General features: G+C 43.7%; 1 protein-coding gene across 1 annotated transcript in view; it reads right to left on the bottom strand.

Moving 5' to 3' along the window:
• The window catches only part of SEC24A (SEC24 homolog A, COPII component), an 80,895-nt gene extending 67,310 nt beyond the window's left edge, over positions 1 to 13,585 (bottom strand). The window contains exon 1 of the mRNA XM_088451378.1: positions 13,245 to 13,585. Within this exon, the coding sequence (XP_088307504.1) occupies positions 13,245 to 13,302 (58 nt within the window). The 5' untranslated portion in view covers positions 13,303 to 13,585. The remainder of the gene's footprint in view (positions 1 to 13,244) is intronic.
• Positions 13,586 to 14,879: the final 1,294 nt, after the last annotated feature.

Below are 14,879 nucleotides of genomic sequence, written 5' to 3'. Positions count from 1 at the left end.
ATAACCGGCACTCTCCGACCACACAGCCCAATGAATTGAATAGCTCCGGGAGCTCGCTCCTGGCACTATTATATTTGCGTAGAATTGAATCGCCCTCTTTATGTCTGTGAACAATGTCATTCGCAGACATGTCACGATGCCTTTGCTGCCGATATATCTGCAGATATACACTTGCTGTAAAGGCCGCGTGTGACTGCTATCACAACTGGACGGGCAAATAAAAATGCCCACCCAGTTGTGACGTCAGGCACGATACATCGAGCAGACGATTGTTAAGTGTGTACGCACTTACCAAACGTCAGATAGGACTGCGGACTGTCCGATTCCACCTTAAGAGTCTCAGACTATAACAGAGGATTCATGGGGAGAACTGAGGATGTGCCCTGAGTACTGGACAAGCAAAGTTTATGTCTTTCATTTTGCAGTACAAAGAGAAGCTTAAAACGGCAGGCCGTCATAAATCTGTTATTATGTCAAAGTGATTGCCACATGACTGTTCAATTGTTTCAAGCCCCCTTTGCTCCCGACAGAGCTATTCAATTGTTGCTCCTGTCGGGCACGATCAGTTGTCGGCATCTCAGCTAGCTGAAATGTGCGGAAAGTGACCCGTTTGGGCGCCCAAAAGGCACTTTCCGCGATTGCCCCCAGTAATTTGGTCGGGTGTAGCCGTTTTAGGCAGCTAATCCCCATCTCTATGGGCGCAATCAACGCGAAGATCGGCATAAATTGAATAGCGCCCCGCAATCTACCGTCACTTTAGACGCGATATAGAGCGCGCTAAAACAATTGAACACCACCCATAGACAACAATCAGGTCGTAATGGCAGTCGAATGACTTAGTTGCTGCCCTCTTGATTGCTCAATGTGAGCAAATCAGTAGTGGCAACTCCCTCTGGAGCCTGCCTTGATAGCAGTTATCATTTCAGTGGCCATATAGCAAGACAGGCAATAATGGAAACAGGGGGAAATTTTGCCAAATAATGAACAAAGATTCCCTTTCAAACCACCTACTGCATATGATCACATACAGAGTTACAGTTGTGCTAAGCAGGCTTAGCGTTACATGCCAAACAATGTGTCTACTAACGCCACTTTCTCCCTTTTTGCTAGTATTTATGCAGGAGTTTGAGGAGCTTATCAGAAATAAAGATATTTTAAATAAATTTGTAAACGTGGGGGGAAAAAAATTCCTCTGCATAGCAGACTTCAAAACAGTATTTCCATTGACTGACAGTACGGTGAGCCTCTTCTTCACTTAGCAGAATAACTTGTACTGAAGAATATATCATGAAATGTACAGCTACAAAAATACAATACCATTAAGTTCTGTCCAGGTATTAGTGGCATTGTCATGTAATGTGTGTTCTAGATTTAGAGCAGAATTCAATTAGGTGAACGGGTGGAAATTGTTTGCTGGCCCTATGGGGGATTTCTTTACGGGTCTCCGGGCGATAACTCAATAACTAATTGAGTAGCCCATGGCGTTAAAAGACCAAGGTCACCTCCCTACACTACCCGCGGAATTTAAATTCCCCCCATGTATCTTTCGTGCTTGTTCACACCTATAAGCTGTCACTAAAACAAGAGTAGGTCTACATGAGTTTTACCCATGAACGAGCAGTTATACAGCTGCCATATCTCAAGGATTATCTATACTAATATTACACGAACATTGTGTCTGTTTGTTTCAAAAACTATTGAACCGATTTTCATGAAAACTATCATTTTGTAGTATAAACTACTAGAAATAACCTGCACTTTGTTTCATCTCAATCTGACTGAGCTGAGCTGTATGAGTACGGGCGGTCGTACACACTTGTCGATGGACAGATATGTCTGCAGAAGAGGGGAGGGTTAGGGGTCTTACCTCAGTCAGGATCTTCAAGCGTCAGTATTTCTTCCGCCAGGCCATTAATAGCTCAAGTTTTTCCCACGCATCCCAGAGGTGCACAAAACAACTTGCATGGCAGCACATCACGCAGAGCTCAATCAGCCACATTGGGGGTAATTCAATTCAGAACGATGAATAGTTCCCAGAGCTATTCAATTCACCGCACTGTTAGCCCAACTAACGGATTCTTTCTTGAGGGTGCAATCAAACACCAGACTAAATGGCAGGCCGTGATGCTGTTTTTCAACTTAGTGCGGCACTAACAACATCGTAGCCAGCACTTAAGTAGGAAAATGCCAGTTAGAGTGCCTGAACATCTGGCTTAAGGCGTGCTAACTGGCATCTCCGGGCTGAGCGCAGGGGAAACAACTGAACAGTTCCGGGAACTCCTTCCCCGAGGCTATTCACATCGCGATCAGTTGCATTGCCCCCCCCATGTATCTGTAAGGAAAAAGATGAAAAACAAAATACCCAGGAGAGTATATATCAGCATATGCTATAGGTCTGCTTCTATGCCACAATCATGGCTGCTACTGGGCACCTTCCTCCTACAGCTCTTCTGTACTCAGTCGAACAGTAAAGTAAACACAAGTATGAAATTGAAGCTGGTATATGACATTTGCATTTTATGCACCCATCTCACCCAAACTGAGCGTAGGAGAACTTGGTTTGTTTATAAATTTATTTTTTTATAAGGACATACACAGTACATAAAGTAGTGTGTAAAACAAGTTATTTCACAAACCTGATAGTGCCTGTTACAAAACTCCTTGGCGATTTCTAATAAACCCTTAATGAAGTCTCTTCAATCATACACAGGACAGATCTAGCAGATTGCATTCTCTTATGCTGGGTACACACTATCATCTGCAGATGATGGTCATTTATACACACTGAACAGCCATCATCTGCTTCTTCCCGCGGGTCCTGGCAGCGTGTCCTGCCCCCCTACCCGCAGCTGTCGCTGTACGAGTACGGGCGGTCGTACACACTTGTCGATGGACAGATATGTCTGCAGAAGAGGGGAGGGTTAGGGGTCTTACCTCAGTCAGGATCTTCAAGCGTTAGTATTTCTTCCGCCAGGCTTAGGTCCGGCGGTAATTCATACAGATTCCTGTCCATCGGCTGTGCTGCACAGCCAATGCGATATGTCTGTGAACGACGTCGTTCACAGACATATCGCCTGTACACAATGCCCAACGGCCAGCAGATATATTGTCTGATCAATTGATCGGCCAGTATATCAGCCAGTGTGTACCCAGCATTAGACAACTATTCAAACACAAATGCAATAGATGCTGAAAAGGAGGATGTTTTGTTGATTTAATCACAAGATTTAAAGCAAGTTTCTTTATTTTTATAGTAATACAAACCTGTATTTGCCTTTAAAAAATTGCTGCTTTAAATCTAGTGGTAAAATCGCAGAAACACTGGCAGTTTCAGCTATTACTACAGGCGAATATCATTTTACTTTGTGTATTCAAATGTCAGTGATATGCAAAGGCAACTGATCTGTTCCCAAGCACAAAGGCCCTCATTCAGAGCCGTACGCTCTGAGCAGAGCGCACGTTCTGACTGAGGGCCGCCCTCCATAAAAATGGAGCGTCCTCCTGGACGCTCGTATAGCTGTGGGTCAGCACCCACAGCCTATACGAGCGTGCAGTTTGATGGCCGCAATGGTCGTGACCATCGAAACTGCGAGCCGGAGCCTGCGGTTGAGGTTTTCAACCGCAAGGCCCTGGAGTGATTTTGGCTCTATCAGAGCCAAAATCACTCCCACCGACATCACTAGTGATGTCAGTGGGCCGGCTTCTGACGGGAGGCGTTCCCTTGGGAACGCCCCCTTCAGAGAGGCACGCCCGCGGCACGCCCACCAAAGGGGGCGTGCTGTCAATCAACATCGACAGCACGCCCCCTTTGATAAGACACAACGAGCGAAGGACTTTCCTTCGCTCGTCGCGTCTGGCGCATGCGCACGACGGAGCTCCCTCCGTCGTGCGCATGCTCAGTGCAGAACATCGACCCACTTGCGAGCGGACAGCATCTTGCGAGTGGGTCTGAATCAGGGCAGCAGTACCAAACTGGACTGCCATTGAGGTTGATGTTTAAAGCAGTGAATGGATTGGAGAAGTGAACCACTGGAGAAGTTTGACCATAGCAACCAATCAGCATCAAGGTAGCATATATCAAGTACATTCTATAAAATGATAGGTAGAAGCTAAATTGGTTGCTACGGACAACTTCTCCATTTTTTTCACTACTTGACCATCAACCCCGAAGTCACTTCCAGGGCCTGTCTGAAACATTTGTGATATCATCAATAGTATTTCTCTGCAGAAAGTGAATTAACAATATACAGGGAAAACCCAGTCCCCTACAGCACCCCTGCCTAGACAATGTAATGAACCATTAAGGCCCGCTCCGGGGGCGGTGCCTGGTGAGGATTCTGACTAGAGCGGTACAACTGTTAAACCGTAACGCAGGTGTCCTAGTTTGAGCTCAGGGAGGACAGAAACCACCTGTGGAACAGATTGGCAAAAGCTTGCTTGATCTTCAGGATGTATACAGGCCGTCAAAGCAGAACCTCAAGATCCTCCTGATTTATTTAGTTAAGCTGGTGGTGTCAGAAAAGTCCAAAGCAAGGTACCTAGGTATATGCAGCCTTTCAAGACTTTTCAGTGGCCTTCACCTTTCACGAAAACCTCAACAGACTGTAATTGAGTTTTTACTGTATTCGGCCCATGAGCAGACGCTTATACAGGTTGAGTCTCCCATATCCAAATTGCTTGGGACCAGGGGTATTTTGGATATCGGAATATTCCGTATTTTGGAATATTTACATACCATAATGAAATATCTTGGGAATGAGACCCAAATCTAAACAGAGAATGCATATATGTATTATATACACCTGATAAACACAGCCTGCAGGTAATTTTATACTATATTTTCAATAATTTTGTGGCTCAAACAAAGTTTGTGTACATACATGATATTCATTTATGTTTCATATACTCAGAGCCTGAAGGCAATTTTATACAATATTTGTAATAATTTGTGCCTTAAACAAAGTTTGTGCTCATTGAGCCATCAAAAAGTAAAGGTTTCACTATCTCAGTCATGCTAAAAAAAAAAATCTGTATTTCAGAATATTTGAATATGGGAGATTCATGTTCATCTACATACTAGACCACCACCACCACCACACTAAGGTGGCATAAATATAATGAAATAAACATCCTCAAGGCAAAAAAATAAAACTAAATACCAAACTAAGGGCCTGATTCAGACCCACTCGCGAGCGGCTGTCCGCTCGCAAGTGGGTCGATGGTCTGTACTGAGCATGCGCACGACGGAGGGAGCTCCGTCGTGCGCATGCGCCAGACGCGACGAGTGAAGGACTTTCCTTCGCTCGTTGTGTCTGATCAAAGGGGGCGTGCTGTCGATGTTGATTGACAGCACGCCCCCTTTGGTGGGCGTGCCGGGGGTGTGCCTCCCTGACGGGGGCGTTCCCAAGGGAACGCTTACCGTCAGAAGCCGGCCCACTGACATCACTAGTGATGTCAGTGGGAGTGATTTTGGCTCTGATAGAGCCAAAATCACTCCGGGCCTTGCGGTTGAAAACCTCAACCGCAGGCTCCGGCTCGCAGTGGCGATGGTCGCGACCATCGCGGCCATCAAACTGCACGCTCGTATAGGCTGTGGGTGGTGACCCACAGCTATACGAGCGTCCAGGAGGACGCTCCATAATTATGGAGGGCGGCCCTCATTCAGAGCGTGCGCTCTGCTCAGAGCGTACGGCTCTGAATGAGGGCCTAAATCCCAAAGGACTATATATAACATTTGGCAAGTATATGCGATTCTATGAGCTACAATCATTAACTTACGACTGTTTACATGTTTAGTTTAGTTTCATTTGAAGAAAAAAAATAAGATATTCACACACATTTGCCAATTTAATGTCTAGCAAATAGGCAAATGTCCCACTCTCTAGTAGTATCAAAATAAAAAAATACAAAAAGAAAAAAAAAAAAAAGGTTGTCCCACACAGGATTATGACCACATGCAATCTGCCTGAAAAAAATGGTGCAGACTGGTAGCGCTCCCGCTAGGCTGTTTTAGCAGGGTGTCGCGCCCTGCCCGAATTTAAAAGGCGTCCCGCTAAAACATACCGATGCAGTGCTCACTGTCCGTGAATAGATGCCATGCGCACGTCATCTATTCGTAGAGGGGAGAGCCTGGGGGCAGCCCAGCATGTTTGTAAGTCTTGGGCACACCCCCCAAAAGTGATGAAAAGGGGGCACATCTTAAAGACATGCCCCTTTTCTCATGGTCAAGCCCCCTTTCCGGGCGCAAGCTAGAGTGTCCTTTCTATGGTCTAGCGCCGTAAAATGAACACTAGACATATGATACATACGTATTGTTCATCTTCATGCAGGTGACAGTCAATATGTCGACAGCATTATATCAACTGGATAATCCTGACACTGATGTTATGTTATTTAAAGCAGGGGTTCTCAACTCCAGTCCTCAAGTACGACCAATAGGTCATGTTTTGTGGATTTCTTTAATTATGCACAGGTAATTTCATCTATTTTGATGGACCACTAATTATCTCACCTGCTTCCACAGACAGAAATCCACAAAACATGACCTGTTGTGAAAACATAAGGTTGAGAACTACCGAAGCACTGTAACAGTGTTGGCATTAGAACTCCAACATGATTGTTAAGTATCATGTTTAAAGTTATAATGCCAACACCGTTACAATGCTTTTAATAGTATTACAAGTGTTTGCAATGTCCCGTTCCTTTAATGCAGTCAACAGCGTTAAGATCAGCAAACTATTTCTCGTGCAGGCATCTCACTATGGCATTGTCTGGATGGCCTACACTTTTAGGGGTTTATTTATTAAGCAATGGGTTCTAAACCCAAACACCTCTGATAGTGTTCATGCCACTAACTTAAAAGTTAAATGATTCTACTAGAAAAACACTGCTATTAATACCATTGTCGTTTTAAATTTCAGCCACAAACACGATCAGAAGCACCAGATTTTAGAATCGGACGCTTCGTAAATAAACCCCCTAGACCAGTGGTTCCCAAACTGGTGTTCCAGGACCAAATCAAATTTATAGCCAATGTGATTGGCAGCCACCAGCAATGGTTTTGCCTATCATAAAATATGTAGACACCAGAAACATCACAGAAATGGATGACATGTAAGCACAATTTACTTAATGTAATAATCTTTGTTGAATTTCTCAATTAGAAAATTGGGCCTAAGTGTGCCGTGAAAAAAAAAGCTGATACCCTGGGGCGCCACGATTCAAGAAAGTTTGGGAACCACTGCCTTGACCCTTCATAAATTAGAGGTTGGAAATCTCTCTCGCATGAGCAACTTGGATCTCTACATATACAATAAGGGTGAGCGAAAGGTAAATATTAATTTAGCAGTGATAGCACTAGCATTTTGCAACCCTACAGTATGATATCACGCTAATGCTGCACACACACTGTACGATTTTCCTGAACAATAACGTTCCACGATAAATCGTTCATATCGTTAATTTTTATGCAGTGAACGAACGACCAACAATGCGCGTTCCCGCATTAACGATATCTATGGTCGACAGTACATGCAGGCCAACTTGGACGATTTTGTCAAGATTTGTCTGTAATGACAGGACTTCACTGAAATATCTATCTAAAGCTCCGTACACATGGAAAGATGCCTACGATCAGATGAACGTTGTCTGATCGTCCTGCATGTGCTGGATGTTCGATATCGAACATCCAGAACATACACCAACCCCCCATGGACTATAATGACCCGCGATCCCTATAGTAGCCAGGCCAACCTGGTCGATATCGACCAGGTTGGCCTGCATGCACAGGCCATGGTCGATATCGACCATCTGTGCCCACGCATCGACCATTGTTTGGTCGTTTGAAGGGGCCAAAAACTGGACGATTTTTACGATAACGATATGATCGATATCATTATCGTACAAATCGACCAGTAATATCTCTCCGTGTGTAAGCACCAACAGATATCTACCCAAAATAGTTTGCCCTGCACTACAGAAAGTTGGAGGGAAATCTATCAGCGATATCTTAGGTTGTGCAGGCAGTAAAATGCTAGAGCTTTTGCACTACCAAATTACAGCCCCAGGCATCCTGTGTTAACTTGCTAATTAAACATGTAAAGCGATGTGTAAAAACGCTGTGCTACTGTCACAGTATTATGGATATGCTCAAAGACAGACTATAGTGCGCAAAGCGCAGGTAGAAGCAACAGACGGACACCAGACTCTTGCAGCTGCATTTCAGGTACGTTATTTTTCTCTTTTTAGAAATGTCATAAGTGTATATGTATGTACTCCCTTCGTTATGTCATGCTATTACTGCAAGAGACATATACAGGAAATATGAATTACTGATCCACCAACTGACATAGTGTAACGTGAGCATAAGTTTAATTTAGTGGCTCAAAGCTCTTATGAGTAGACCCAAATTACTATACCATATAGCCAAACCTTGCACTATTATTATTGTTAACTTTATTAATTTTGAAAGAATCCAATTAATCTACCAATATGTTTTTGGAGTGTGGGAGGAATCACCACAGCACATGGAGGAAACACACACAAACGCGGGGAGAGAATACAAACTCTACACAGATGGGCCATGACCATGAATTGAAATCATGCTGTCCATAGCAATTGATAGTGGACCCTAATACACATGCATTTTAAAAAAAATAATCACACAATGAGAATTTTACCCCAGAAGTAAACAGTTCTGTTTTCTCTTCATCCCCCCACCACTATAAAGTTTCAGTATACACATTGACAATGCAGTATTGAGCTGTTTTCTAAGTTAACAGGAAACAAACGGATGAACATGTGATAATCAACAAGCAATAAGCTACCACATATAAATGCATCATGGGATTGGCAAGCAAACCCATGCCTAAAGCTAGGTACACATTTCGCAGATCACACTGCAGATCTGATAAATGCTCCGATCCTCTGAGTGATAATCAGATCAGTGTGCACCCTGTAGACACAGAGCTATATTCTAGCTCAGTGTGCGCTTTCTTCAAGGGGGTCGAGGGGTGGGTATCAAAATTTTTAAGCAAGACTAAAAATTTTGACCGGTTGCAGGAGCATTTCAAACAGTTTATCGGACAACGCTTCTGTATAACCATCTATGCAATTATTGGGTCGATCAGCCAATATCATCTCAATAATTGCATAGGTGTGTTCCTAGCTTAATTATACCATCATAACGAAAATATAGTGGAAAAAAAAAAAAAAAACACATTAAATCAATGGTCACAGGCGACTTTTATACACTTGCTTAAAGCTGGCCACACATCTAAAGATCATCATTCCAACCAGTTGACTGTTTGCTCCCATACATTACCAGTTTTTGCTTCAAATGACAATCGGCCTTTGGCTTTTAAATGCTGGAAAACGGATGAAAACATTTGTTCTGACAACTTGGTTATAACAAATGGATTTAACAAACTTGTCTGAAAAAAATTTTTCTGGCTTTTGGGACAAACAAGCTCACGAACAACAAAGCACTTAAGAACAATGGGGGGGAATTCAATTGTACGCAATGTACCATACCAGAATGGCAAATTACACCTTACCGGCATCACAAGTTTTCCTTCGTACAACACAGAGGTGCAAGGGCAAACGTTCAAAGCCGGCACCATCATTACTGGCCAATATATGCGCAGGCGGGTATCGCATTCAATTGAATTCCCTCTAATAAGTTACAAAATGACTAGTGTCTGCTGAGAATATTCTTAAATTATAAAAAAAAAAAAAAAAACTGACTGTGTAGCCTTAAGCTGGGTACACCCTATTCGATATGTCGTTCATACAGCCGAAGAACGACATATCGCATAGTGCATCTTTCCATGTTCACAGACATATCAGGCCGGCCCTGCAGCAAAGCCGATATATCGTTACATCGGCCTGTGTGTACATGTGACCCACCAACCACCTTTCTGTAATGGCACATAGCATCCAGCTGGTCTAATTGAACTCCCCTAAAGTGAACAATCCTGTGGCCGTTTTGTGTCCTTATGTTACTGAAGCAAATTGATAAGGGACTGAATATATCTTTTTTGCATTATTACATATCTTAATAAAACAAAGGTGAACAAGATATTCACAAGTACATTTTCAAAGCTAACAGTAAAGTCCACTACACGACTAATGAACGACTGTACGATTACGACATCGTTATCGTACAATCATTCATGATACTGTGCAGAGGTTGTGCCCACTCTGAACGATATGACGCTCAGTGCCGGCACCCTCCCTCATCCCCGAACATGCAAAACCTGTTGATATTGGCAGGTTGGGCAGTATGTTCAGGCGATGACAGAAGCCGACAACGACAAGTGGGAGCGTGCATCGCTGGTCGTTGCCGCCATAGTCACAGCACAATTAATGAACGATTGAGTGATAACGATGTCGTAATAGTTTAATCGTCCATTTATATCGTGTGTAGTGGATATTCGCCACAAGACAGAGTTTATGCAAAGGCTAAATGATTTATAGGGGTATTCAATATGGGAGAGAAAACATTGTTTTTGCGTTAATATCGGAGGTATGACATCATTATCGCAGGTTTTACTTTTACACCGTATTCAATTTCAAAGACTTATCGCAGTTTTGAAAAGTCTTTGATAAAAAACGGGGATAACTTTTCACCATTGAATAGGTGTCGAAAAAAAGTGCAGAATTGGGGTTTAGGGGTGCAGGCTTAAAAAAAAATAGCCTGCACCCCTGGGAATGACATTTAAAAAAGAACTGTGTCAAAAAAAGTTTTAAAAAAAATAGGGACACCCCAAAAAATTTATTTAAAAATTGGGGTGAAAACAAAAAAATTGGGAAAAAATTGTATAACAATAGGGAAATAGGTTCAGGGCTATTCTGCAAGTATGCGGCAGGTGTTTTGAAGAATATAATTATAGCGGCAGGTGCACAAATGCAGAATTTTTAAAAATTTACTTTAGGGACTTAAAAATATGCTAGTACCCATTTTCATGTACCCCAAATTTGATGGGACCACTTAAAAAAACAAAAAAAAAATAACCTAAGTGCTCTTCTGCAACACTTCTTCAATGTCGGGAAAAAAACACCTGCTACGGCTATTTAAATGCCAGACTTTCAATTAAAGGCTAAAACGGGGGTACCCATAGTGATCCCCATGTTTTTACAACTTTAGGGGGGTCTTACAATTTTTTTAAGGAAAAATTTGTAACTTTGTGCAAATCCAACTTCGGAGTTTCCCGTTTTCGTTAATTTTATATTGAATACGGGGATAAGCGGGAGCGTGCCCGATACTTTAACGCAGGTTAAAACTCCGATATAAAACGTTAACTTCGACAGTGAAGTTAAAGTTTCATATTGAATACCCCTCTTACACTACTAAATAACACTTTAGTATTGCCTTTTGTGGTCCAACCAAACATAGCTCTGTAAATCAGCATTAATGCTCCGCACAAAAATGTGTTTTTACAAGTTGCAATGTTGCAGTGCATTAATACAGTGATTTTCAACCTTTTTCACCTCGTGGTACACCATCAGTCCATCATGGGAGAGAAAAAAAAACACACATTGGGCCCCACGGGAAAAAACACTCAAATTGGCCCCCCAGAAGAGGAAAAAGAACAGACATTGGCTGCCACAGAAAAGCAAACACACACATTGCCCCCCACAGAAAAAAACAGAAACTGCCTCAACAGAAAATATAAAATGAAATGGTCCCCACAGAAAGAAAACACACACACACACACACACACACACACTGACCCCCACAGAAAAAATTAAATAACCAGCTGAGAAGGCTCACTTTCATCCCTGTCCTGTCGCTCATCGGTTGGGGTTGCTCAGTCACACTCACTGACTGAGCACACAGTGCAGAGCTTGGAGCAGTGTGAGGGCAGGCGTGCGGCCCGGGCCAACAGTACAAGTAAAGTGAGCTCCGACTGCACTGACCTCACAACCACTTGCGGCACACTACTGTGCCATGACAGTAGTGTGCCGCAAGACAGACATTGGTTGAAAAACGCTGCATTAATCTCCAATACTACTTTTCTCATCGATGTGTGAACACTATGCTACAAGTCATCATGAAAGCAAACATGCCCTTTTACAAACAACATGAGAATTGTACAGACAAAATAAAAAGTATAACCAAAAAGTGGGAGGATTTTTATTTTCAGTAATAAATATTAATGTAGGTTACAAAAGAGAAAAATAAAATCAGTGACGCAACAGAGAAGATGCAGTCAGAGAAAGAAAATGTCCTGGTTCACGTGGATTCCCTACAGGAGCACATTAGTCATACTACAACTAATAAATAGTTTGGTAATTGATATCAGATGAGACCTTATAGTTTAGCAACTTCATGTTACTGCAGTCCCTAGTAAACCTTAATACTTGCTCGAGAAAAAAAGGTTCAGTTGTGCATAGCAGTCATACTAGTCATCATACAGGGCACTATATCCTAATACTTGTGACAAGGAATTGTGGTTTTTGAAAATCCCTGATCCACAGTCCGATGAGACAGCACCACTGTCAATGTCAGGGTTTAGCGGTGGCCAATACATTCATCAAGTTTATATTTTGATTAAAATGTTTTAGAATTACAATAATAATAATAATAATAATAAAAAAAAAAAAAGTTATATCAACAAGCGTATAAAAACCCCAACACACAACTGTAACTTTACAAACATATAATATAGCACAGGAAGGTTGAGAGAATAACAAATTCATGAAACGTTTCCAATAAGTCTAACAATCATTAGACAGCCATCTATTCTAAACAAAAAATAAACTTTATTTTATGCGGCAGTTGTCAGATCAACATTTACACCATCAAATCAGTAGGTTCTAAAAGGAATCCGATGCAAACCCAAATATCACTAATATATATTTTTCCTTCCAACGTGGAAAGAGAAGGAGAAAACTTATTAATCTGATATTACATTTTTTGGCCACAACCACAGCTGATACCACCAGGGAAAGCTCAAAGGTGACAGCAACAACCAGCAAAGGGAACAGTGACCTTTGGTCAATGTAACAGGAGGGCTGATGGTGCCCCCCTCCCCCAAAATCCCCCACAGGGTCTCCTCTGACCGTCTCCATGTTTGACCCTTGCAAGTGTATACATGACCCCAGCCACCCTCCCCTCTGCTGGTACAAACAGAGACTATACACAGCCGTCACCAGGTGCACCCAGCACAGAGAGCCTACGTGTCCCCTGTACCTGACCTATACGACCTGTATATCAGGATAAGCGCCCCCCCACCACTTACCATTGGAATACGGGGGCCCGGATCCCCCATTTTGGGAGTTGTACCCGGTGCTGGACATGGTGGCTGGACGGGGAGCGGGATGAGGGGAGGACCCGGAGATACTGCTGGAGCGGCCGCTGTGTGCCCGGGATTCAGCCGCTCATCGTGGCTCTTCCTGGCCGGAGGCTGCCAGCGTCCGCCTGTCCAAGGCCCGGGATTCCTAGTGATATTAGGGAGAGAGGTGAGTCCCGGGATCTCAGGCGGCAGCAGCAGGAAGTGCAGAGTCCCAGCCCCGGGGCGGCCCCGCACATGCGCGCTCCGTACACGTGGCACTTCCTGTACTGACGCGGCGGCGGCGGCGGCGGCTGACACCAGCGTGACCCGGCACCAGGCATTAGCAGCATAGTCAGCAGTAGTCAGTGCACCAGCACCGGGCAGTACAGTCCAGTCAGTGCACCAGTCTGTAGCAATATAATCAGCACACCAGAACCGGGCAGTACAGTACAGTCAGTGCACTAGCACCAGTCTGTAGCAATATAATCAGCACACCAGAACCGGGCAGTACAGTACAGTCAGTGCACTAGCACCAGTCTGTAGCAATATAATCAGCACACCAGAACCGGGCAGTACAGTACAGTCAGTGCACTAGCACCAGTCTGTAGCAATATAATCAGCACACCAGAACAGGGCAGTAGCAGCACTGATTCAGAGATGGATGCAAATCCTGTTGTGACTGTGATTCATAACTCAGCAGTTTTCCGAACAGATGCAAATGTTGTAGTCGCCGGAATTTGTAATGAGACACTCACTGGTGACTTTGTAAATCCGCAGCTTGTGCACTGAGAAACATCCAATGCATACGCATCCAGGTACCGGACGGTAATCGACCATCTCAGTAACCCTATGGTCGGGCAGAATTGCTGCCTGAACTGAGACGCCGGAGCCATTTTGTCTACGTACGGGATCACAGTCTGCGATGCCTCCAAGACTATCGAGACACGTCTGTATTTGACCTGACACTCCCCTATTACCTCTTCTAAATGCTTCCTTATGGCGCGTATCCACTAGACGAGAACAATGAGCAATTAAACGATTACAACATCGTTATCGTTCAATCACTCAATCGTGCAGAAAAATGTCGGCAACGACCAGCGCGATGCACGTTCCCGCTGGTCATTGTCGGCATCGTTCATCACCCGAACATGACGGTCAACCTGACTATATAGTCAGATTGAGCATGTTCGGGGATGAGGGAGGGTGCCTACACTGACCAATATATCATTCAGTGTGGGCACTGCACAGGATAATGAACGACTGAATGATATCGTTATCGTTCAGTCCTTCATTGTCGGCAAGTGGATACGCGCCTTTACTGTCAATCACATTGCGAGCAAATCCTCACTGTGACCACTGACGGTGATGAAAGTTGAGGCATATGTAGTACGACTCATACGCATGCATAGATAATCATTCATCTGCATAAACATCAGCATTAAGTCCATTTCTGAAGCAGGCCCACATTCAGTGCAGCAGTACAGTCTGTACACCAGTATCAGAAAGCAAGCAGTACAGTCAGTGCACCAGCATTGGGCAGTAGTAACAGTACAGTCAGTGCACTGTCTTCGGGCAGCTACAGTACAGTAGTATCAGGGCTCC

Source organism: Taudactylus pleione, unplaced genomic scaffold (assembly GCF_031769625.1).
Source record: "Taudactylus pleione unplaced genomic scaffold, aTauple2 ptg000025l, whole genome shotgun sequence".
In the NCBI taxonomy this organism is placed as follows: domain Eukaryota; kingdom Metazoa; phylum Chordata; class Amphibia; order Anura; family Myobatrachidae; genus Taudactylus; species Taudactylus pleione.
The sequence above is the reverse complement of the archived record's forward strand: the minus strand, read 5'-3'. Positions and strand labels throughout refer to the sequence as shown.